A 22,381-nucleotide genomic window follows, 5' to 3' on the forward strand; every position below is an offset into this window, starting at 1 on the left:
CAGTTTCTTGTGGTATCTCATCTTGCACAGTTGTACTAGTTAAACATGTCTTCTCTTATTTTCTTAAGAACAATTTTTCTCATGGGCTTATGGTTCATTACATATAACAATGACCTTCTGATCTTTAGGACTATAAACCACTTTTCGTTCCTCTAGGATTTCCCACAAACAAGCGAACTTCTGTACGTGATTCCAACTTATCAGTGTCTCCCTTTAGCACATGTGCTGGACTACCCCAAATCCGAATATGCTTCAGATTAGGCTTACGCTCATTCTGCAATTCTATGGGAGTAGAGGGTTCTGACTTAGAAGGTACTATGTTCACTTCCGTTTCCAGAGTATATCCTAAAAATGAATTTTGGTAATTCTGAATAACTTATCATTGATCTAACTATTTCTATAAGAGTCCTATTCCTTCGTTCTACCACACCATTTTGTTGGGGTGTACCAGGTGCAATCAGTTGGGATTGAATCCCGACTTCTGATAAGTGACTCCTGAACTCTCCTAAGAGGTACTCGCCACTACGATCTCACCGTAGTGTCTTGATACTTTTACCTTGACATTTCTCCACATCAACCTTGTACTCTTTGAACTTATCAAAGCACTTAGACTTGCGGCGCATCAAGTAAATGTACTCGTATCTCGAATAGTCATCTATAAAAGAGATGAAATATTTGAAACCACCTCTTGCCTGGATAGTCATAGGTCCACACAAATCAAAATAAACCAATTCCAACACACCTTTGGCTCTATACCCCTTATACTTAAAAAGTCTTTTGGTCATTTTTCCTTCCAAGTAAGATTCGCAGGTTGGAATGTTTTCCACCACCAATGAACCCAAAAGTTCATCCGCTATTATCTTTTGGATCCTACTCAAGTTAATATGACCTAGCCTTAGATGTCAAAGATATTATTAGTTCATTTCTGAAGGTTGCTTTCTCTTATTAGAGTTAGAAGATATGTATCAATTTTCATTTGTTGTATCGTGAGAGTTATTGGATTTTAAACTGCCAACCAACGTACCAGAATAGATAACTTTCCTATTTTCTTGATAACAACTTTGTTATCAAAACAGATAGAATATCAAGTTCTTTGAACAGTTTAGAAACTGAAATCTAGTTCTTTCTAAACTTGGTATGTAAAGACAATATCTCAAAATCCATGTTTTATTCCTATCAGAGGATAAACATCTCCCACTACAACAGCTGCTACTTTTGCAGCAGTGCCCACGTAGACGGTTATTTCCCCTTCATATAGTTGTCGGATTTCCTGGAACCCCTGCAATGAATTGCAGACATGATCAGTGGCTCCCATATCTACACACTAGGTACGGGTAGATAACACCACTAATCATGTTTCAACTAATGAATAAAATACACCTTTATTGTTCTAAGTTCTGAGAGGGCAGTCCACCTAAGTGTCCAAGTTTTGTTTCCAATCAGAATAATTGGGACTACTAAGTCTATTTTATAGTATAACGGCTAGGGGATTGACAAACATTTTAAATCCTAAGAATCATAAAAATATTTGGTCAAGACCAACACCTCAAAATCCCCGTAAATTTTATATGCCACATTAGTGTGCACGTATACAAATTCAAAAAGGAGATTTTATCCATTAATTTTATTATCTCGTCAACCTAACTTTATGACGAATAAAATTAATAGTTGGTCTGTTTTTGATCAAATATTTGGTCAAAACTTTGAATTTAAAATAATATTGATTCCTCAAAATAATATCATTTAAATTCATCAACACCTCAAACACTGTGAATTTTGTATGCCACGTTAGTGTAGACATATATAAATTCAAACATTTGTAAGAGGAGGGTCTTACCCATTAATTATCTTGTCAATCTTAAGTTACCTTAAACACCATGAATTTTGTATGCCATGTTAGTGTGGACGTATACAAATTCAATTATTTATAAGAGAAGGTATTACCCATTTTATTTTGTCAACCTAACTTTATGACAAATAAAATCACCTCAAACACCATGAATTTTGTATGCTACGTTAGTGTGGACGTATACAAATTCAGACATTTGTAAGAGGGGGTTTTACCTAGCTTTATGAAAAATTAATAGTTGGTTTTCCTTTGGTCATGCAAAACAATAGCAGTGACTCCGTTGGGGAGGATACTATTGAATGCGTCTAAGTGTATACCATTATATGATACTTAGTCCATTAAATAGGATTGTGCCCCTTCAGTTGGAGAAGATCACACGCTCCTAAATAATTTTCTATAACCATCCATAAAGGAAGTTTGACCAGTGATCCGCAAACAAACTCATCCGTTGTGGAGGGAGGCACTCAGAGTCAACACGCAAGTTTGTTGCATCACTTACAAACCAGTAATGGAAATTGTGGAATTTATTTACTAATCCCTCTCCCACTTAGTATTTTAAGTTGAGGATTTTAACTATGCAAGCATACATCACATGCACACACACATCACAATAAATAAAGCAATAAATATGGAAATTAATTTTCCAACTATTATGGCTTCTTCCATCACTGTCCTCCGTGTGCTGCCAGCCCTAGGGTTCATGTCGTCGGGTCCATCGAGCTTCCTTTTCTGTTGCGCCTCTGGTCCTCCAATAGTACCACGCCTTGCAAGGATACAATCCGCGACAATAATAGAATTTTACATATATCGATCCTATATTCCACAAGAGAATGTACATAAAGTCTAGATCGAACAAAAAAGTAAAATCCTAGGGCTAATACAGCTCCTACTATATTTAATAAATATAATCATGCACACACATAAAATGCTCTTGACATGTCCAAGGGTCCAATCACACACAATCATATTAAGTCATAATAGTTGGAGCCTGCAACCACAGAGTTAGCATATCCTACTATTATCCTGCCTAAAATATGTATGACATGTGCATAATTAAACTGAAAATCAAACACACAGAGGCAAACCCTAGCTTTGATATCAATTGTTGGATCGAAAAGAATTTAGATATCTTCACAATGGTATGATATTGTCCATTTTGGGCCTAAGCCCTCATGGTTTTGCTATTGGGCTCTACCCAAAAGGTTTCATTATAATGGAGATATCTTTTCTCTTATAAACCTATGATCTTTCCCATATGTTGTCAATATGGGACTATGTTTGCAACCTTACAACCCCAACAAAAATAAAGTGTTAGCACAGTTATAATTAACAAGCAAAGTATTAATTAGATTCTGTCTCCTCGAGACTGGAATCTAATCACGGTCTCAACTTAGATTTCCGAAATAGATCTAAGTTGGATCGACGTCTAATGTTCCCTTCTCAGGAACACGTCCTCATAGGCATTCCCCTCCAGTGACTTACCTTAACTTACCTACCAGACGTCCGGTCATCCCTTTGACCCATCTAGACTTCGTGTCAGCTATCAGGTCAGCCCATCAACCTAGCTGGACTTCGTGCCAGACATCAGGTCTGCTCGTTGACCGTCTGGACTTCTCCTGTACACTTGGTCAAAGTGTTAGATCACCATGAACTAACTTAACCTACTTTGTCATTCATCAAACTTGAGTTAGACCGTTAATACTAACCACACCAACAATCTTCCCATTTTTGATGCAATGACAATGTGGGTTAAGTTAGTGAGAAATATGCAAGTAAAACAAGCAATTATAAGGTTTTTAAGTTAGTCTTGTTTTATATTTGGTATTTTGTTATTTTAACTTTGTTTTAGTTAGTCTTGTTTTATATTTGGTATTTTGTTGTTTTAACTAACTTAAACCACCTAACTCTTCCCCTTTGATATTCATCAAAAATAACATTGAAAAATACACGATTAAGGAAGTAAGAAAGAATGCAACAAAGAATTAAGTCAGATTGATTTGGGGGAGTTTATAGTAAAAAACATAGAACATTTTACTTTAAACTTTAGCTTTTAGCTTTTTTAAAAAATAACCAAGTTTTTAAAAAAATCGTTAACTTAGAAAGATAATTTTAGAAAGATAACTTTGTAAATTTTAGAGTAGTTTTCAAAGATAAACTTTGCAAAATTAACCTAATTTTCAAGATAAGCTTTGCAAATTTAAAACAATTTTTAAACATAATTTTTCAAAAATAAGTATTATAAAGACTAATTTTCAGATATACCATCTTTATAAAAATGAGATTATTAAAGCCAAGTTTATCAAATCTAAATTTCAGCTCAGTAGATAAACTCAATTTTCAAACTTAAGTTTGTAAAATCCAATTTTCAAAACTAAGTAAAATCTAATTTTCAAAACTAACTTTGGAAAATCTAATTTTTAAAAGTTTGTAAAATCCAATTTTCAAATCCTAATTTTAAAAACCAAGTTAAACTTCAATTTTCAAAGCTAATAAGATTTAAATTTAAAAAAACTTAGTTTTTTTTTAAAAAGATTTAAAGTATTTTTAAGGAAATATTTTTCAAAAACTAATTTCAAAATAAGTATTAAAACAGTTAATCCTTCCCCTGAACCTGACATAACAATAACTGTCTAACCAATTAGTTACTTACTAACTATCAGAAGATAATAGCTTTCACTTGATTAGTCAGGTTAAGTCAATTGTAATCAGTTAGTGTTTGACTAAACTAAATAACTTAACCTGATTGATATTTATTTTGTATTTAACGCCTAGACTTATATCGATGCACTAATATAAGCATCTTAAGTTCATGCAATCTGCCTATGTATCTCACCCCTTTTTATGTTTAACTATCACAAACAATGTAGTCCTAGTGTGTTTGTCAGATGCTCAAATTCTAGCCCTATAGGAACATGCTTTCTAAGGGATTGACCTAATCTAAGGTTAAAACTGATTTTGAAATTCTAACAATAGGAAATTTTGAAAATATAAAAGTTTTATCCTAGAAGTTAAAAACAACCATTTTTGAAAATAATTTTAAGAATCCTAGTCTATTAATCAGATCATGATAAGTCAATATCGAAGTCGAGATATAACTAAATCGAAGTAAGTCATAACAAGATAAGTCAATATCTAAGTCAAAATACAATAGTCATGATAAAGTACATATAGTGATGATCTAGTCTATTGGGATGATGAGGAGGGTGGTCCGGTCTCCAAGGAACGTAACAACTCTATCAGCTCAGTATGATGGGCTCGATCATCCTCTCGGGAGCTAGATAGGTCACGTCGAAGGTCTGAGATCTCTTGTCTCACGTCCCGTCGCAAGTTGGAGACCTCCTGCCGCATCTCCCGTCATAGGTCGGTGACCTCCTACTGCATGCCTCGATGAAAATCGGAGACCTCCTAACGGAGACTCATCATAGATAGCTCAAGTCCGACAACTCGGTCACCTAGAGTGCGAGGAGCGGGACGTGGTGCTCGGGCTGGAGGTGGTGCCGGGGCCGGAGCAGCCTCGTCGAATAGCGTGACCATAAACTCGTCCTGCTCTACGTCCTCCTCCTGGGCATCTGGGTCAGGTTGGTGTTGTGCCCCCCTCCGCCAAGATAGGACATCCTCATCATCTATCTAGATACCTCCTAGAGGAAAGTTCCTAGATCCTACGACGTCAAACTTAGTCAGGACTTGGATATCACCTCTGGTGACGTCAATATGTAGGGAGGCAATATAGGCCGTCAAAATGTGACGGTACGACATGTGAACTCGTGCGCTGGTGATGACTCCAACTGAATAGATAATAGTCTGAAAGATATGTAGGATAATGTCTATATCTAATCTATGACAAAGTGTATAAAGGAGAAAAGAATGAAATGCATGCATCATCATGATGTCACGAGTGGTCAACGGCAAAATGCAGGAGACTAAAACCTTATAGAATACATAATCATGAACTTGAAGGGCTATGGACCTAAACATAGTAACAGTGGGTACTCGCTCTCCAAAAAAATAATACGAATAAATCGTATTAAGAGTAATGTGCGAGTAAGGATCATCAAATGGTAGATCCCTAGGAGGGTAGCACTGAAAAGTGCACATAGATGGTCGTAGGCCTAAAAAGGTCCGGATGATGGTAGGGGATAGCGTGATATCAGTACCAACTACCCTAGTAGTATATGTAAGATCATTTACCCTGACTAAGTTGTAAAATTCAGCACATAAACCAATGTTTACTGAACTGATACAGTAAATAAGGTTCTGCAAGCTATAATAGTCAATGACCTCTACGATTGAAATGCAGGAGCGCATGAAAAATTGTCTATCTAAACACCTAGTTCGGATAGGTATATAAATGGTAGACTCAAATCTAATCATAAGTTCGTCAGTAGGGAACCTACGGTCGGTACTAGTAGTAGAGGGTCCGACACCAGATCTAGAACGTTTCCTAAATTATTAAAGAAAAACTAAACTAAGCATAAAATATTAAAATGAAACATTTTAGAAACTTGAGAAGGGAAAAAAAATTTACCGAGGCATCATGAATAGGAGTACTAGAAATGACAACCTCAGTTGACAACCAACGACGTAATAACCGAAGAACAAAGGAAAAAATTTTAATCGTCAATCCCTCTCGCGTTAAGGCTCAGAGAGAACCTTTGCAAGAAGAGGAAAGGTGAGGTGCAAGAAGAGGGTGCGCCCTTGGCGCCCCTTATATAAGGCGGTCCGGGTGGTCGGGATTACTTTGGACGCTCGGAATGGTTGGTGCGGGGCGCCTGGAGTGCCTTACGGGCGGCCCGTAAGGCTATACCAGGGGTGCCCGCCCCTGGTTTTTGACCGAGTTTTTTTTTATAATTTTTATATTAAAATAGTTTTTGTGTTAAAATAATAGATTTTTTATATTAAAATAGTTTTTTAAAATAATTTTTAAATTAAATTAATTTTAAAATAATTATTAAGTTAAATTAATTTTTAAGTTAAATTAATTTTAAATAAATAAAAAGTTTTTTAAAAAAAAAATAAATTTTAACTAAAAAAAATTTAAGTTAAAAAGATTTTAAAAATAAATTTTAAAGTTAAAAGGATTTTTTTAAATAAATTTTAAGTTAAAAAGATTTTTAAAATAAATTTTAAGTTAAAAAAATTTTCAAAATAAATTTTAAGTTAAAAATTTTAAAATAAATTTTAAGTTAAAAAAATTAAAATAAATTTTAAGTTAAAAAGGTTTTTTTTTTAAATAAATTTTAAGTTAAAAAGATTTTTAAAATAAATTTTAAGTTAAAAAGATTTTTTAAAAATAAATTTTAAGTTAAAAATAAATTTTAAGTTAAAAATATTTCTAAAATAAATTTTAAGTTAAAAAGATTTTTTTTAAAGAAATTTTAAGTTAAAAAGATTTTTTAAAATAAATTTTAAGTTAAAAAGATTTTTTTTAATAAATTTTAAGTTAAAAATTTAATATAAAATAATTTATTTTAATTTTTATTTTAATTTAATTTAATTTTAATTTTAATTAAATTTAATTTTAATTTAATTTTAATTTCAGTCCTTCGTCATCTCACCCGATCTAAATTTCAATTAGAGAATTCTATAATTTTGTGAGATAGAGTTAGGTTCTGTTTTAGGATTTGGTTTAATTTTATGTTAGATTCAGATTTATCTTTAGGCTCAACAAATAGCATTTTTTGGATAAACTTCTGGGCTATAGTGAGTCACTTGGACATCATTAGAGTAACCATGTCTTCGAGGTTTTTAAATAGTCCTATCCACTGAACTTAATACAGAACCTTGGTCTAACTGGTTAGGATCCGTAAAGGATAGCTTCGGTTAGTTCCACTAAGCAAAATGCACTAGGTCGAAGCCATATCTTCCTAGACATGCATAGACAAAGATTCCCTAACGTACTATCATCCAAAACTTCACCAGTACCGTTGGTCAAGTTAAACTATTATCCCTTTGAACTAGTCCTAATTACCTTGTCGGGTAGGTTGACTTTGGTTACCCTGTCGGGTAGGTTAATTTTGGAGGTGCTAGCTATTCTGGAGCCTCCTCCTGAATTATTGGCCTATATTTTTAAGTTTTAGTTTTAGGTTTATATATGTTATTTTTATAATTATATTTAACTTGATGATAATCTGATTTTTTATGGATTCTAAAATTTTTCGATTTTGATTTTGTTGGTCTAGGATTGTGTTTTGATTTTTGATTTGGTTTATCAGATTTTATATAGTATATTTTATCTTTAGGTATGCAATATTGGTTAATTCCTACTTGCGTGGTTAAGCACGCTTTCGGAACCCAAGCTTTATTTTGTTGTTTATGTTGGGTTATTAATGATTTAAATATTTTATTTGAACTTGACTTGTAGCCAAGTCTAGTTTTATTGTAGACTGCTTTTTGAATGTTTAAAATAAGATCCAAATTTTTTAGATCTTATTGTAAATTTTTCTAAAATACTTTTTAATTTATTATTTTCTATTTTTAGTGTTAAATTTTCTTCCTCAAGTGTTAGGTCTTGAGTTGGATTAGAATTTGTGATTTGTTTCTTGAGGTTTTGATTTTCCTCAAGGAGCAATTTATTTTCATTTTCAGTTGCAGTTAATGTCTTATTTAAACAAGCAATAATTTAAAAAAAAATTTCTTATTCAAATTAAAATTTACCTCTTTGGGACCTTCGGAAACGAGTACGGACTCGTGGCTCGATTCGAGTTCGGACCCGTCTTCCGATTCTTCTTCGCGGGTCATCAACGCAAGGTGACTCTGGTGCTTCTGATCTTCGGCCTCCGATTCTTCTGAGGATGAGTCATCCCAGGTCGCTTTGAGAGCCTTCTTCTTGGATGTCTTCGACTTTTCTCTCTTCAATCTCGGACACTCGTTCTTATAGTGACCCTTTTTATTGCACCCGAAGCAAGTCACGTTCCTTGGTTCAGTCAGGGAGTTGATCTTCTACAGGTTCTTTTTGCTTAAGCTCTTCTTCCTCCTAATGAACATCTTCCTTACCAGGTTCACCAGGTACTCTTCGTCTTCAGAATCTTGGTCGGACTTATCTTCAGAGTCAGGCTTGGTCTTTTTCCTTTCCTTGGAGGAACCTGCAAATAAAGCAATACCTTTCTCGGTTCCGGCGTTAGTCTGCTCGTGTAATTCAAGTTCACAGAATAGTTCGTCTAGTTTCAATTTAGATAATCTTTTTGAAATTTTATAAGCATCCACGATAGATGCCCACAACGTATTTCATGGAAAAGCATTTAACGTGTACCTGATTAAATCACGATTTTCCATTTGGAGGCCTATCGCGTGGAGTTCATTGAGGATGTCTTTGATCCTCGCATGAAGTTGACTCCCTGTTTCTCCTTCCTGCATTTTAATATTAAATATTTTATTTAACAGAAGGTCGCGCTTAGTTACCTGGCGTTGCTCGTTCATTCCTGTAGTTTGATCAACTTGTCCTATAACTCTTTAGCATTTTGGTGCGGTCCCACTCGTTCCTCTTTAGCATTGCAGCGTGTTGAGAGCTTTGTAGTCCGTCGAGGATTTCTTTCTCATGTCCGAAGTCCACTGTTCCAGGTCTAGCGGGTTTCCGGAGTTGTCGACCGGCACCTTGTATCCTCTAGTGACGCTGAACCATTGGTCAAAGTCGGTCTTCAAGTATACCTCTATTCGCTTCTTCTAGTAGGAGAAGTCGTCCCTGTTGAATAGGGAGGCGTACTGTGCTGAAGTCTTCAACTTGAGACATTTTTATCCTGCACACAAATAAACAAAGAGACAAGAAATCCAAAGACTTGGTCTTGGATTAGCAGTGCAGAATAAAATTAAAGAAAAACTGAATTGGTGTTGCACCAATTCAGCTTAATTACTACGAAAAAAAATTCCAAAAAGGCAATGAAACCAGTTTGGATTTATAGCGTAAAACTGAAAATCGAAAAAAATAAAAACAAATTTCACCCCTTGTCTGATTGGTGGTTGCACCAAATCAGAGCGGTACCTGCTCTGATACCACTTGTTTGATCGTGAAAGTCGATAGAGGGGGGGTGAATATCGATTTATAAATTCATAGAAAATCGAGTGCACAGTAGAAAATAAAAAAACACAACGCTAACACAAGTAATTTTTTATTTGGTTTGGAGCCTTCGTCGACTCCTACTCCAAGGTCCGCACTCGTCGAGTGCTTTCGTTGGGCAATCCACTAGCAATTCAAAAATTCGATTACAAATTTAAGGTACAAGAACTTTAAAAATACCTACAATAGTAAAGAAATAAAAGGCAACACGTTGTCGAAGTTGCTTCGCAGCGTCGCAGGAGCATAGCACAGTAGAGCAAGCGTTAGAAGATCTTGTTGTTAGTTATTCTTTGCTCCATGGCTCACCCTCCTTATATAGGATGCTCCGGGCGCTCGGATCCCCTCCGGGCACCTGGAGTGTGACGTAGCCCAGCCAACCATGAAGCTCCACATGGTGAAGCACGATGGGGATAAAACTTGCATTCCGGGCGCCCGGATCACTTTTCTCCAGAAAGTCCTTCTCTTGCAAGAAAGAGTTAGTCCGAGGCAAAATACAAATTATATTACCCTGTAAAACAAAGTGTTAGCACAGTTATAATTAACAAGCAGAGTATTAATTAGATTCCGTCTCCTCGAGACCGAAATCTAATCACGATCTCAACTTAGATTTCCGAAATGGATCTAAGTTGGATCGACGCCTAATGTTCCCTTCCCGGGAACGCATCCTCACAGTCACTCCCCTCCAATGACTTACCTTAACTTATCTACCAGACGTCCGATCAGTCCTTCGACCCGTCTGGACTTCGTGCCAGCTATCAGGTCAGCCTATCGACCTAGCTGGACTTCATGCCAGATGTCAGGTCAGCCCGTCGACCCGTCTGGACTTCGTGCCAGCTATCGGGTTAGCCCATCGACTTAGATGGACTTCATGCCAGACGTCAAGTCAGCCCATCGATCAGTCTGGACTTCTCTTGCACACTTGGTCAAAGTGTTAGATCACCATGAACTAACTTAACCTACTTTGTCATTCATCAAAACTTGAGTTAGACCATTAGTGCTAACCGCACCAACATGTACACGTCTCGATATCAGTTATGTTGTTAGCTTAGCCAGTTGCTTCCAGTCAAAACCCAAGACTGAGATATTGGAAGACGGTAAAAAAGATTTTCATATATCTGAAGGCAACAACAGATTCTTGTCTCTATTTTTAAGGATTAGATATGAGTCTAAAAGGTTATTCAGATGCAGATTGGGCTGGGGACCTAGATGATAGAAAATCCATATCAGACTATGCATTCTTGATGGGTGGCGCCATCTCATAGAACAGAAAGAAATAGGCTTGTGTAGCTATATCAACTATCGAAGCTAAATATATGGCATGTTCAGTAGCTGCGCAAGAAGTAGTCTGATTGAGAAGATTGCTAAAGCATCTAAAGATTATTAAGGATAGTGGAGTCCAATAGCTATCTACCGTGACAATCAACCTGCAATAGCTTTCTCGAAAAATCCTAAATATCACAACAAAGACAAGCATATAGAAATTAAGTATAATTTTGTGAGAGATATTGTGACTAAAAGAAAGGTAATTCTTGAGTATGTCCCTACACATTCTATGCTTATAGATTCTTTTACTCAATCATTGACTAAAGAGTCAAGGGTATGTGAAGTTTTTGGAAATTCGTAAAATGTGAAGTTTTTAGATATATGTAAATGTCTTTGTTACATTTGGATAAAGCTTTGGTGAGCATATGACAGGTTGAGATTGGTCAACTTACATAGACAATTATTTCTATTTGTTAAGTATAAATAGAGGTAAGACTGTTACTTATAGGACAACTTATGTAGCTGTGAATAGAGACATACCCATAAGTTAAGGTCACAATGATAATTGTATTAGGATGAGATCATTTATGTATTAATGATGATCGAAGTAAATGAACCTATCATTTAATAAACCTATTGGAAATCAGATTTGAATTCATGAGTTGAATTCAGAATTAGACATTAGGTATATCTAGATTAAATTTAAGAAAAACATACGCTCCTTTTAGTAAAGAGAAAAATATCATAGCATGTGATTCATACCACATGTATTACAATGCCAATAAGGGTAGTAGGAGAATGAACCCCTATTTCTCCACTATGTGAGACTCTTGAGATTATAAGTTAATCTCTATTTTACCTTAAGTGACTATTTAGTTGTTTACTTGAAGTTTTAATTAGTGATTACTATTTTAGCATGTATCCTATGACTATGTATAATTCGATCTACGGAGCATAATTAGGAAATCTATTGATTAGAATGAATAGATTCTAACTTAAAAAGAAGATTAAATAGATTTGTATCTTTTGATGTTATTCATTGGTCAACCCATTTTTGTTATATATAGAAATAATTGTGAATATTGAATATAGAACATGCTCTTGACATAATAGTCAATATGAGAGATTAGAAATGTTTATATTGATGTAACTAAAGATTATTTAATCTGGATAAATAGTAAGACATGGATATCTCCAGGATAATGGTTATGTGCCACCAGGAGATTCGATTTTTCCTGGATAACAGATATGTACCACCAGAAGAGAGGTTATGTGCCATTATGAGAGTGTCTCTGATTCATTTGAAAGAGCGACTAAATAAAGTGTAATGACTTTATTAGCATTGATTGCTCAGAGAACGACTATGTAAGGTGTAACAATCTTCTTAGCGACTATCGCTTGTGCTTGCTGTCGCACGAACTATTTTCTCTAAGTATGGATTGGATATTCTAATATAATCTTTGTAACTAAACTCTTATATAGTTTATACAACTTATGTAGTCTTTATGACTAACTAGTCTTAATGGCTTACCTTGGATGAGTCGAAGAGGTAGGAAATGGGAATGTGGGCATGATAGGTCCCATCTTGCCCACTTTCTTTGGGATAAAATATCTCTTTTACGCCTAGGATAATTTCCATTATAAAAGGAACATCCAAGGATGATTCAAGAGAGATTGTAGAACAGAAGATTCGCAGAATTACAACAAACATAAAATCCAAGGATGATTCAAGAGAGATTGTGGAACAAGAGACTCGTTTTCACCATTGAAGATCATCCGAGGTTGCAAAATTACAACAAACATAAAATTTATTCTTCGTCTTCAAGAGGTCGCTACAAGTTTTTATAGTTTAAGAATTTCCGTATTCTTATTTTCATGCTTTAGTTTATACATACTTAATCACATCTAAATCGCCGAATGTATCAGACAATCTATTCACAGGTTCTTCAACCATGTACTCAGATGTAAAAGTGACGAGTTCAGATATTTTACTACAGACTAGTTTCGATGTCGACCGGAAAGTCTACAATATTGGCCATCAAAAACAATCAGCATATGAGATTCTGAGCACAAGCATTTCAAGAACAAAAACAAAGTACATAAATTGTTCAGGTCTATTTCTTTTTCCCAGCTTTGCCTTCCTTTCGTCGCACAATTTCATCTGCATACTTGACACCTTTGCCTTTGTATGGCTCTGGAGGTCTCCACTTTCTTACAGCAGCTGCAAACTCACCGATGGCACACTTGTCGTACCCACTGACGGCGATCCTGGTGTTCTCGTCCACCTTCACTTTCAAACCTTCAGGAACTGTCATCCTAACTGGATGCGAGAACCCAAGGTTGAGAACCAGGTCCCTGCCTTCCAACATGGCACGGTACCCGACTCCAACTAGTTGAAGTCTCTTTTCGAATCCTTTTGAAACCCCAACCACCATGTTATCTGTGAGAGTTCTGCATTTCAAAACGCGACACAAGTGTAAATGAAGCCAGCCAGAAATTAACGAAAGAAATCCACTTAACTGACAAACTAATGTTTTACAAGTGGCTAAAGGAACATAGAACTACTATTTCTTAAGAATTAAAGACATCATTTTAGTACATCTGAATTTTCTATTCTTTGAAGAAAATGGATAAGTTGAGAAAAAGGTCCTTGCTAATGACAACAAGAATAATAATTAAGGATAATAATCTCGAATTGATTTCCATCAATTGAGATTTACCTTATTTGGCATCATAATCAAAGATCAACATGAATCAATAGCAAATGATAATATTTCCAAGTTTATCACATTTATTGCTATGATTATAATTATTACGATTGTGTGTCATATTTTATCTTTTCATTTATTATTTAGACAACTTTAAATAAGTCCTTTGGCAATAAGATCATCCAAAATATTAATCTTTATTTTATGTTTTATTTCTCTTTCCTCTATTTCTATATCTCTATTGTGGTATTAGAGCCATAAAATCTACGGCACCGTCACTTCATCTCTTCCTCCTTTTCGTCTCTGTGCTCCTTTTCTTCTACCGTCGCCACTAGTTGTTGCTAGCCATGCTCCTCAAGCCAACTTCATATTATTATTATTATTCCCTTCTTTATGTGTTCCCATCTCTTCTTTGCAGCGAGCTCTGCCCTCTCTAGCCAAACTTCTTGGTCTCTTCATATTTCTTGGCTTTCAAAGAAGCAATAGTCTCTCACTCAAGCACTAAAGTTGAATACAAAGTTATAGCTGGAATATTTTCTTTTAGAATTGCATCTTTCCACAATCACTACACCCAAAATATGGTGTGACAATATTGGAGCGGCATACCTTGACGCAAATATAATTTTTCATGCTCGTACCAAGCATATGGAGATTGATTTTCATTTTGTTCATGTAGCAACTTGACAACTTTCATTTTCCCACATCTCAAGATCAATTTGCTGACATATTCACCAAGCCATTGTCCAAACACCACTTTAATAAATTAGCTATCAAACTCAACGTCCAAGCACTCCCGTTGAGTTTGTCGGGGTAATGAGAACAAGAATAATAATCAAGAATAATAATCTTGAATTGATTTCAATCAATCGAGATTTACCTTATGTGGCATCATAATCAAAGATCAACATGAATCAATAGTAAATGATAATATTTCCAAACTTATCATATGTTTTATGTTGTATCCGTTAGCTGCATCATAATCATATCCTTTAGCTGCAGCAATATTGCAATAAGATCATCTAAAATATTATTCTCTGTTTTATGTTTTATTTCTCTTTTCTCTGTTTCTATATCTCTATCACTTGCCTCCACCATGGCCCAGTACCCCAACTCCAATTAGTTGAGTCTCTTTGCGAATCCTTTTGAGACCCCAACCATCATTTTATTGTTTCAAAGGCTGACATGAATGTAAACCAAGCTAGCTGGAAACTAACTAAAGGAATCCACTTAACTAGCAAACTAATGTTTTACAAGTCACCAAACGACCATAGAACTACTATTTCTTAAGAAATTAAAGAAATCATCTTCGTACATCTGAATTTCCTATTCTTTGAGATGAAGGTCCTTGCCTCCAACATGGCATGGTACCCAACTCCAACTAGTCGAAGTCTCTTTTTGAATCTTTTTGAGAACCCAACCATTATTTTATCCATGAGAATTATGAGTTTCAAAGGCCGACACGAGTGTAAACCAAGTTAGCCTGAAACTAACTAAAGGAATCCATTATCTAACAAACCAATGTGCTAACAAGACTCCAAATGAACATAGAAGTACAATTTCTTAAGAACTAAAGAAATCATCATTACCCAACTGAATTTTCTGTTCTTGGAAGAAAAAGGATATTCGAAGGAACTAGGTTGTGTGAAAGGTACGGAAGCCACCTAATGATCAATATCTGAGAAGCCCTGGTAATGGGGACCTAAAGAAGACCTCAGTGATTTATTCTACTGACTTATAGATCACAAGAATCATAAACTTAGAAAAAGAACATAAGCAATTACCTAAAGAAGATCTCCAATGAAATCTATGAGAATCCATAGAGGCTCTCATGTAGGTTGTATCAAAGCTAAACATTCAATAGCATAAAAGTTACCCATCAATTGCCAACAATTGAGCTAGAGAATTCAACAAACCTGAAAAGTCCATGCATTTGATTTGCTCTTCTAGTTTCAACAGATTTCGATACTTTTATATACCCAGATTCATCTCTTACAACCTTCACTTCGCGAGGGAATGTTCTTGAAAGCTCCCCAAGTGGCCCCTTAACTCTGAGATCCTGTCCTTCCAATGTAATGGTCACATTGGAAGGCACTTCAATTGGTTTCTTCCCAATCCTGGAATCTTTACACTCCACCAGCTTCCGCACGAACCGGACGTGACCAAGAGGAGCAACAGCAACTGAGAGACCACTTCTATCGCCAAGAAACGCAGCGTTCAAGTTGCTGAAACATGAGAACCAAAAAGAGTCAATCCATTCAATATGCCACAAGATGAACGCCCTGAACCTCTCAAACAACAAATTCAACCAAGTCCACAGCGAATTTAAGCACGATAGGTAGTAAAGACAGGATTTTGCAATGACCAATTCCTAAACCTACACAACGTGATGCGCAAACATGAAATTCGTTCGCGTGAACTGTGATCTCTACCATTTGCAGCGAATCACAAAACATAAAGCAAGCAAACGAGTAAAGGAACAATATTTCGATCAGATTCCCAGATTCACGAACTCAACAAGTAATATGCCCTAGAAAAGCACGCGCGCGACGAAACCAAAGCGAAACTTGCGGATTAATGGATCCCGAAAGAGGAAGAGAGGAAGCAGAAGAGGTACCAGGCGGAGTGAATCGAAGTGGTGAGCGATGCCATGCTCGAGTGCGTCTCTTCCTCTCTCTCTCTCTCTCTCTCGCTCGCTCACCTTCCCGGCTTCACTCTCCTTCGCACGCGTTATCTTTACGCTATCCCTATCCCCCCACTGCTTAACGGGTCGGGGAAGGATAATAACGGGTGAGGAACGCAACTAATTTTTTTTTTTTTAAAAAAAAAATAATAATAATAATATTTTTTCCCTAAATTCATTATAATAATAAATGATTATTATTATTATAAGAATAAATTTAATCAGAAATCCAACCCAGGGTAATGATTCAGTGTCTTCTCAATTTCTCATAAATCTCAACTGATGAATTTGTTTTAACAGATAATTAATATAATCATAGTAAAATATGATTATATCATACACTTTTTACACTTCATCCTAAATTAAGAATAAATAAATAAATAAATAAATTTTGAGGTCAGTTTAGAATCACCCATCAAATTAACTAAGAGAATTTTTTTTCTCTAAAATATATATTTATAAAAAATTAATCTCTTATTTTATTATAATAAATCTATCCTTCCTTAATTACCACTGCTACCCAGAAGAAACTCCACGTGGAACATGTTGTAATTCAAATTCTCATTTATTTTTTTCAAAAAAAAGCATAAGCTTTGTGGTTATACAATGCTTTATTTATACTCGTATCATCAGCATATATTTAAATTTATTTTTTAAATACACATTAAATTTAATATTGACATTTCATAATATGATTCCAAAATGTCACCTCTATTTTAAAAATTATATTGTTCAACTAATAAACTCTTTTTTAAAAAAAAATCTTTTATTATATTGTCTTTTAGTGAAAATGGGTGTTTCATTAAACAGAGTCCTTGAATTTCTTCCCTTATAAATAATAAAATTATCCATGTGACAAAAAAATAAAAATTAATTGATGATTTAAATATAATTTATGGCACGTGCATGGAAATACAATTCACCGTGATTGCAATCTTAAATAATTTAATTAATAAATATTAGCATGTAGAATTAGAGAAGGTAATAAGTAGAACTTAAGTCAAATTTTATATATTTGGTCTCCAACCTAATTTATTAAATTCGTCTTCATCTAAATTAGATATTCAATTTTTATTCTCATCCTTATATTCATATCTATATTCATACCTATATTCATTGATGGATCAGATATCCATATCCTACCCAATTATATATTATCATGTACTATTATATTTTTTAAAATTAGAATTATTTAGATGAAATTATAGATATTTATCAAATTTTAAAAAAATATGAAAAAAATTAAAAATAACAATTAACAAATTAAACATGAAAAGATATATCCGCTACCTTAGCGGGTCCCCTAATATCGGCAACAAATTAAATAGGAAAGAAATAATAAAAAGGGGCAGAATGAAAAAGTATATATAAATTTCAAATTGAAAATATGTTTTGAGTTATAAGAGCTCTATAATTTATAAGTCACATGGTTAAAATCTTATTAAAATTAGTTATAATTTTTTTAAGTTTATTTTTTCATTTAAGTAATAGTTTTGAGTCGAATCATACGACTGAAAACTACCAATAGTGGACAGGCTACCTTTTACTCGACACTATACAATCGGTCTATTGTCGACAACCTCTGACTATCTAATTTATCCAAAATTATAATCTAAATGGAAAGATGAATTAAAAAGAAATCGTAGTTAATTTTATTCTCCAACGTGCAAATTATAAAAAACATCAGGATTCTGATAAGGGGTTTTAGATTTTATTAGTGATTTGGAGGAATTTAATATATATATATATTTGAATAAAAAAATTTTATACCTGATTATCTGGGTTTTCTAATTGGATATAAGAAAAAACCTCTATATTCTTCATTCGAATCGGGATATCGTATCCTATTAGTAAATTATCATTTACAACAACTTTTTAGTGATCGCGACTTGTTATCCAGCCCCTGATTTTTCTAAATTTATATGCATGAATAATTTTATAATGACCACGTTCCTCCAACCAACCCCATAATTTTTTTTTTTTAACAAAGCCCAATATCTTCGTTCAGTTTTTTTTTTAAAACACCCAATTTACTTTTCTGATCACTATCAATTGTTTCAAAATTAATAAGATTTTATACAATGCAAACTGTTAAATTATGAATGATGATATTAAAGAGGATGTGTAAATATATAAAAATAGATAAATAAAAAAAATTAGAAAAAATATATGATTAATTATTTAAGAGACTCAAATAGTTTTCATGATATAGATGTCTCAGTTATATTAATCATATTTTACCTTTAGAATTTAAAAAATTGAGTTATAGTATTAATTAAAAAAATCAAAATAATTTTTTTTAAGAATGCTCACAGGGTGTACAGCTTAAGGGTGCAGCATAGTATATATTTTTTTATTTATTTTGTTTAGTTTTTTTTTAAGTTATCAATTATATTAATTATATTTTATCAGTAGAATTTAAGAATTAGATTATAGTATTAATAAAAAAAATTAAAACGATTTTTTTTAGAATGCTTTTAGGTGTAAATTATAAATATAATGTTACCCCTACTTAGCTTGTGCTCACCTTAGGAGCACCAAGTTTATTTTTAATTTTTTTTAAGAGTTTATGTTTAGAATTTAGAATTTAAACTTTAGGATTTAGATTATATTATTCAAGGTATATATATATATATATTTTGGTTTTTTTAAAAAATTTTATAGCTTACATACTATCGACTAAATTCTAAACCCTAAAATTTAAACACTAAGTTATAAAAAAAAAAAAACAAAACAAAACAAAATGCAATTGGAGCTCATAAGGTTTACAAGATTAGGTGTGTAACATTATTGTGTATGTGTGTATATTGATACGACGATTGTGATAAGGGTCCCTGAGTCAAGTCAAATCTAAGAGGTTGGCTGATATGATAGTCAAAGTCAAAGAAATGTCAACCCTTGAAGTCAGTGTAGTCAATCTTATCCGACCGGACTAGCGGGCTGGTCGAATGCCAAGCCTCTCAATATAGATGAATATTTTAACCGATCGGAACTACGATCTAATCGGACAGAAGGGACGCCTAGTCTGATTGAATTCTTTGGTCAAAACCGATAAGTCAAGTCATGGACGAGTCCCCGACGACATTTTATATGCTCGATTGGTCAAGTGACTGTCGACTGGATCATGGGAAAAACTTTGTCGATTTGTCTTGTGGGTCCCCTAGTCCAACGACCTTATATTCCTTTTTAACATTTTGTGCTACGAAGAACAGTGAATATTCTATATGTGAGTTGTATATCAAAAACTTCCTTTCTGCCAAACGCAGAGATTACTGGTTCATTTTAGAAAGGTGTCAAAGTATCTTTATGATATGTTCGTTTTTAAAAACGCTTTGAGATTCTTGTACAGACAAATAGTAACACTATAAAAATGAGTTTCTATCTATAGGCGCAGATACGCTCACATTAGGCGAGACTACACAATTTTCACTATTCATATTACTATTCATCACTTTCTATCCATTATTGACTTGAGTGTCGAAGGACCTATTACGCTGGGACCCCTTCTAGTCTTCTACGCTGCAACCCTTTCCTTAGTCTGGTCACTAACGCTTCTCTTGACATACAAGAGTGTTTCGAAGTTATCTTTGGATAGTAAAAAGTTTTCATTTCGTCAACATTTGAGCCACAGATCCAACATTTCATTTTCATCAATTTCAGGTAAGATTATATATGAAAGATTTTGTTATGCTGCACACCTTATGCAGCATACCTAGTGAGTACATAGTATAATTTTTTTTTAAAAAAAATTTGAGCTTGGGTTTAATATTTAACTTAAATAAATTTTTAAAAAAATGGAAAAAAATATATTAGGTGCTCACTCTAAGGACCTTACTGTGGTGAGCACTTAAAAAAAATTAATATGAAAATTTTTTGAACTTAATATTATAATATAATTCTAGATCCTAAATTAAAAATCCTAAATGACTACGCCCGCAGAATAATAAAATGCTAGATAATTTTTTTATTATGTTAATTAGAATTTCTGATTAGAGTTTGGGTTATATTATTGACGAGCTGGGTGACATTTTTTATATATAAAGTGCTGAGAGAACGTGGTTGATAGGTAGGTAATTTGCAGAAATGGAGCAGGAGGAGGAGACGGCGTTGAAGTCGCTGTCGACGGACTACCTCAACCTGCTCATCCACGGACAGGGCTTCAGCGACGTCAGCTTCAGCGTCGACGGCCGCGTCATCCACGCTCACCGCTGCATCCTCGCCGCCCGCTCCCTCTTCTTCCGGAAGTTATTCTCCGAAGGCGGCGGCGGCGTCGTCGGGATCATACCGGTGATCGCCGTCAGCTACGAGGTTTTCCTCCTGGTGCTGCAGTTCCTCTACAGCGGCCGGGTCTCGCTGACGCCTCAGAAGCACGAGGCGCGCGCCGACTGCCCCGATCTCACCTGCTGTCACACACACTGCCCCGCCGCCGTGGACTTGGCCCTTGAGACCCTCTCCGCCGCCCGCTTGTTGGACCTTAATCCCCTTGCCCTCCTCGCTCAGGTGCGAATCTTGGCGGCTACGATGCCGAAGCATGATAATCGTATAAAATGAACGCATGTGATTGCAGAGGCATTTGGTCGGAATGGTGGAGAAGGCGCCGATCGAGGAAGCGATGAGGGTGCTAATGGCGTCGAGGATTCAGAACGTGGGGCAGCTGTGGACGGCGTGCTCCCACCTGGTAGCCAAGTCCGGCCTACCGGCGGAGGTGCTCGCCAAGTACCTCCCCCTCGACGTGGTCGTCGGCATCGAGGAGATCCGGCTCAAGATCACCTCCCTCGAGTACGGCTGCGGTGGCGCCGGAGGCTTATTCCCGGTGCAGTTGCATACCGGCGAGCTCACCGTCCCCAGCGGCGGCGACCGTCGCTTGGACGACGAGCAGCATAAGCTGCGGCGGATGCGGCGGGCGCTGGACAGCTCGGACGTGGAGCAGGTGAAGCTGATGGTGATGGTGGAGGGGCTCAACCTCGACGATGCTCTCGCGCTCCACTACGCCGTCGAGAACTGCAGCCGCGAGGTGATGAAGGAGCTACTGGAGCTAGGGGCGGCGGACGTGAACCTCCGGGCGGGGCCGGCGGGCAAGACGCCGCTCCACGTGGCTGCCGAGATGGTCTGCCCGGACATGGTCTCCGTGCTGCTGGACCACAACGCCGACCCCACCGCCCGCTCCCTCGACGCCTCCGCCGTCACGCCCCTCGACTTCCTCCGCGGCCTCTCCTCCGAATTCCACTTCAAGGGAGCCCGCGCCGCTGGCCTCGCCCACGTCGATCCCAACAAGCTCCGCCTCTCCCTCGAGCTCCTCCAGTCAGCTGTGCTCGTCATGTCACGCGAGGCAGCTGCCGCCGCCAACACGAACGACAATAAAGGCGGCGCCGCCGCCGCCATTGCGCATCACCACTCCATGAATGTCTACCCTCGGTAAATATAAACCCACAATCAAATCTCTCGGATTTTCACATATTTAGTAGCATACCAGAAAGATCACACGTACATACCAGTATCTAGGGTTTGGGACCACTAGCTATATGATTTTTTTTTTTAAAATTCAATAAATAAAATGAGGCTAGCTCCTGTCAATGTAAAGTTTCTCACAAGAATGTATTGGTGAAGTTTCAGTCTTCATGTGGGTTTGATAATGATCCTGCCTAAGACTATCAACGAGCGAACTATCAATGAGTTGACATTAAAGATGATTAAATCGTCGATCACCCAGAAACACCAGGAACTGATGGAGAAATTAGCTGGAGATTGAATGGAAGAAAACAATAAGAGGAGGGTTAGAATAACGGCCAAATGTTCTCCAGCATAGCCACTTCGATTCTCAAATAAGTCTT

General features: G+C 35.9%; 2 protein-coding genes across 2 annotated transcripts; one reads left to right on the plus strand and one right to left on the minus strand.

The window, feature by feature from the left end:
• Positions 1-13,127: 13,127 nt before the first annotated feature.
• LOC122005896 (50S ribosomal protein L6, chloroplastic-like) lies at positions 13,128-16,627 on the minus strand. The gene is made up of 3 exons (XM_042561139.1): positions 16,485-16,627; positions 15,784-16,092; positions 13,128-13,613 (listed from the first exon to the last, which is right to left on the minus strand). The coding sequence occupies exons 1-3, from the start codon at positions 16,517-16,519 to the stop codon at positions 13,277-13,279; spliced, it is 681 nt and encodes a 226-aa protein (XP_042417073.1). The 5' UTR covers positions 16,520-16,627; the 3' UTR covers positions 13,128-13,276.
• A 3,985-nt stretch (positions 16,628-20,612) lies between these two features.
• LOC122005895 (BTB/POZ domain and ankyrin repeat-containing protein NOOT1-like) lies at positions 20,613-22,265 on the plus strand. Its single transcript, XM_042561138.1, has 2 exons — positions 20,613-21,050; positions 21,118-22,265. Exons 1-2 carry the CDS (start codon positions 20,634-20,636, stop codon positions 21,967-21,969), a joined length of 1,269 nt encoding a protein of 422 aa, XP_042417072.1. The 5' UTR covers positions 20,613-20,633; the 3' UTR covers positions 21,970-22,265.
• The last annotated feature ends 116 nt before the right edge of the window (positions 22,266-22,381 follow it).

Source organism: Zingiber officinale, chromosome 7B, assembly GCF_018446385.1.
Source record: "Zingiber officinale cultivar Zhangliang chromosome 7B, Zo_v1.1, whole genome shotgun sequence".
Taxonomy (NCBI): Eukaryota; Viridiplantae; Streptophyta; class Magnoliopsida; order Zingiberales; family Zingiberaceae; genus Zingiber; species Zingiber officinale.

Bases quoted from the DNA above. Each gene is read 5' to 3' on its own strand.
- LOC122005896 (XM_042561139.1), bottom strand. From the start codon at position 16,519: ATGGCATCGCTCACCACTTCGATTCACTCCGCCTG. The intron at 16,093-16,484 runs GTACCTCTTCTG...CTCATGTTTCAG, and splicing joins ACTTCGATTCACTCCGCCTG to CAACTTGAACGCTGCGTTTC. The intron at 13,614-15,783 runs GTTTGTTGAATT...TTTGAAATGCAG, and splicing joins CAAATGCATGGACTTTTCAG to AACTCTCACAGATAACATGG.
- LOC122005895 (XM_042561138.1), top strand. From the start codon at position 20,634: ATGGAGCAGGAGGAGGAGACGGCGTTGAAGTCGCTGTCGACGGACTAC. The intron at 21,051-21,117 runs GTGCGAATCTTG...ATGTGATTGCAG, and splicing joins CCCTTGCCCTCCTCGCTCAG to AGGCATTTGGTCGGAATGGT.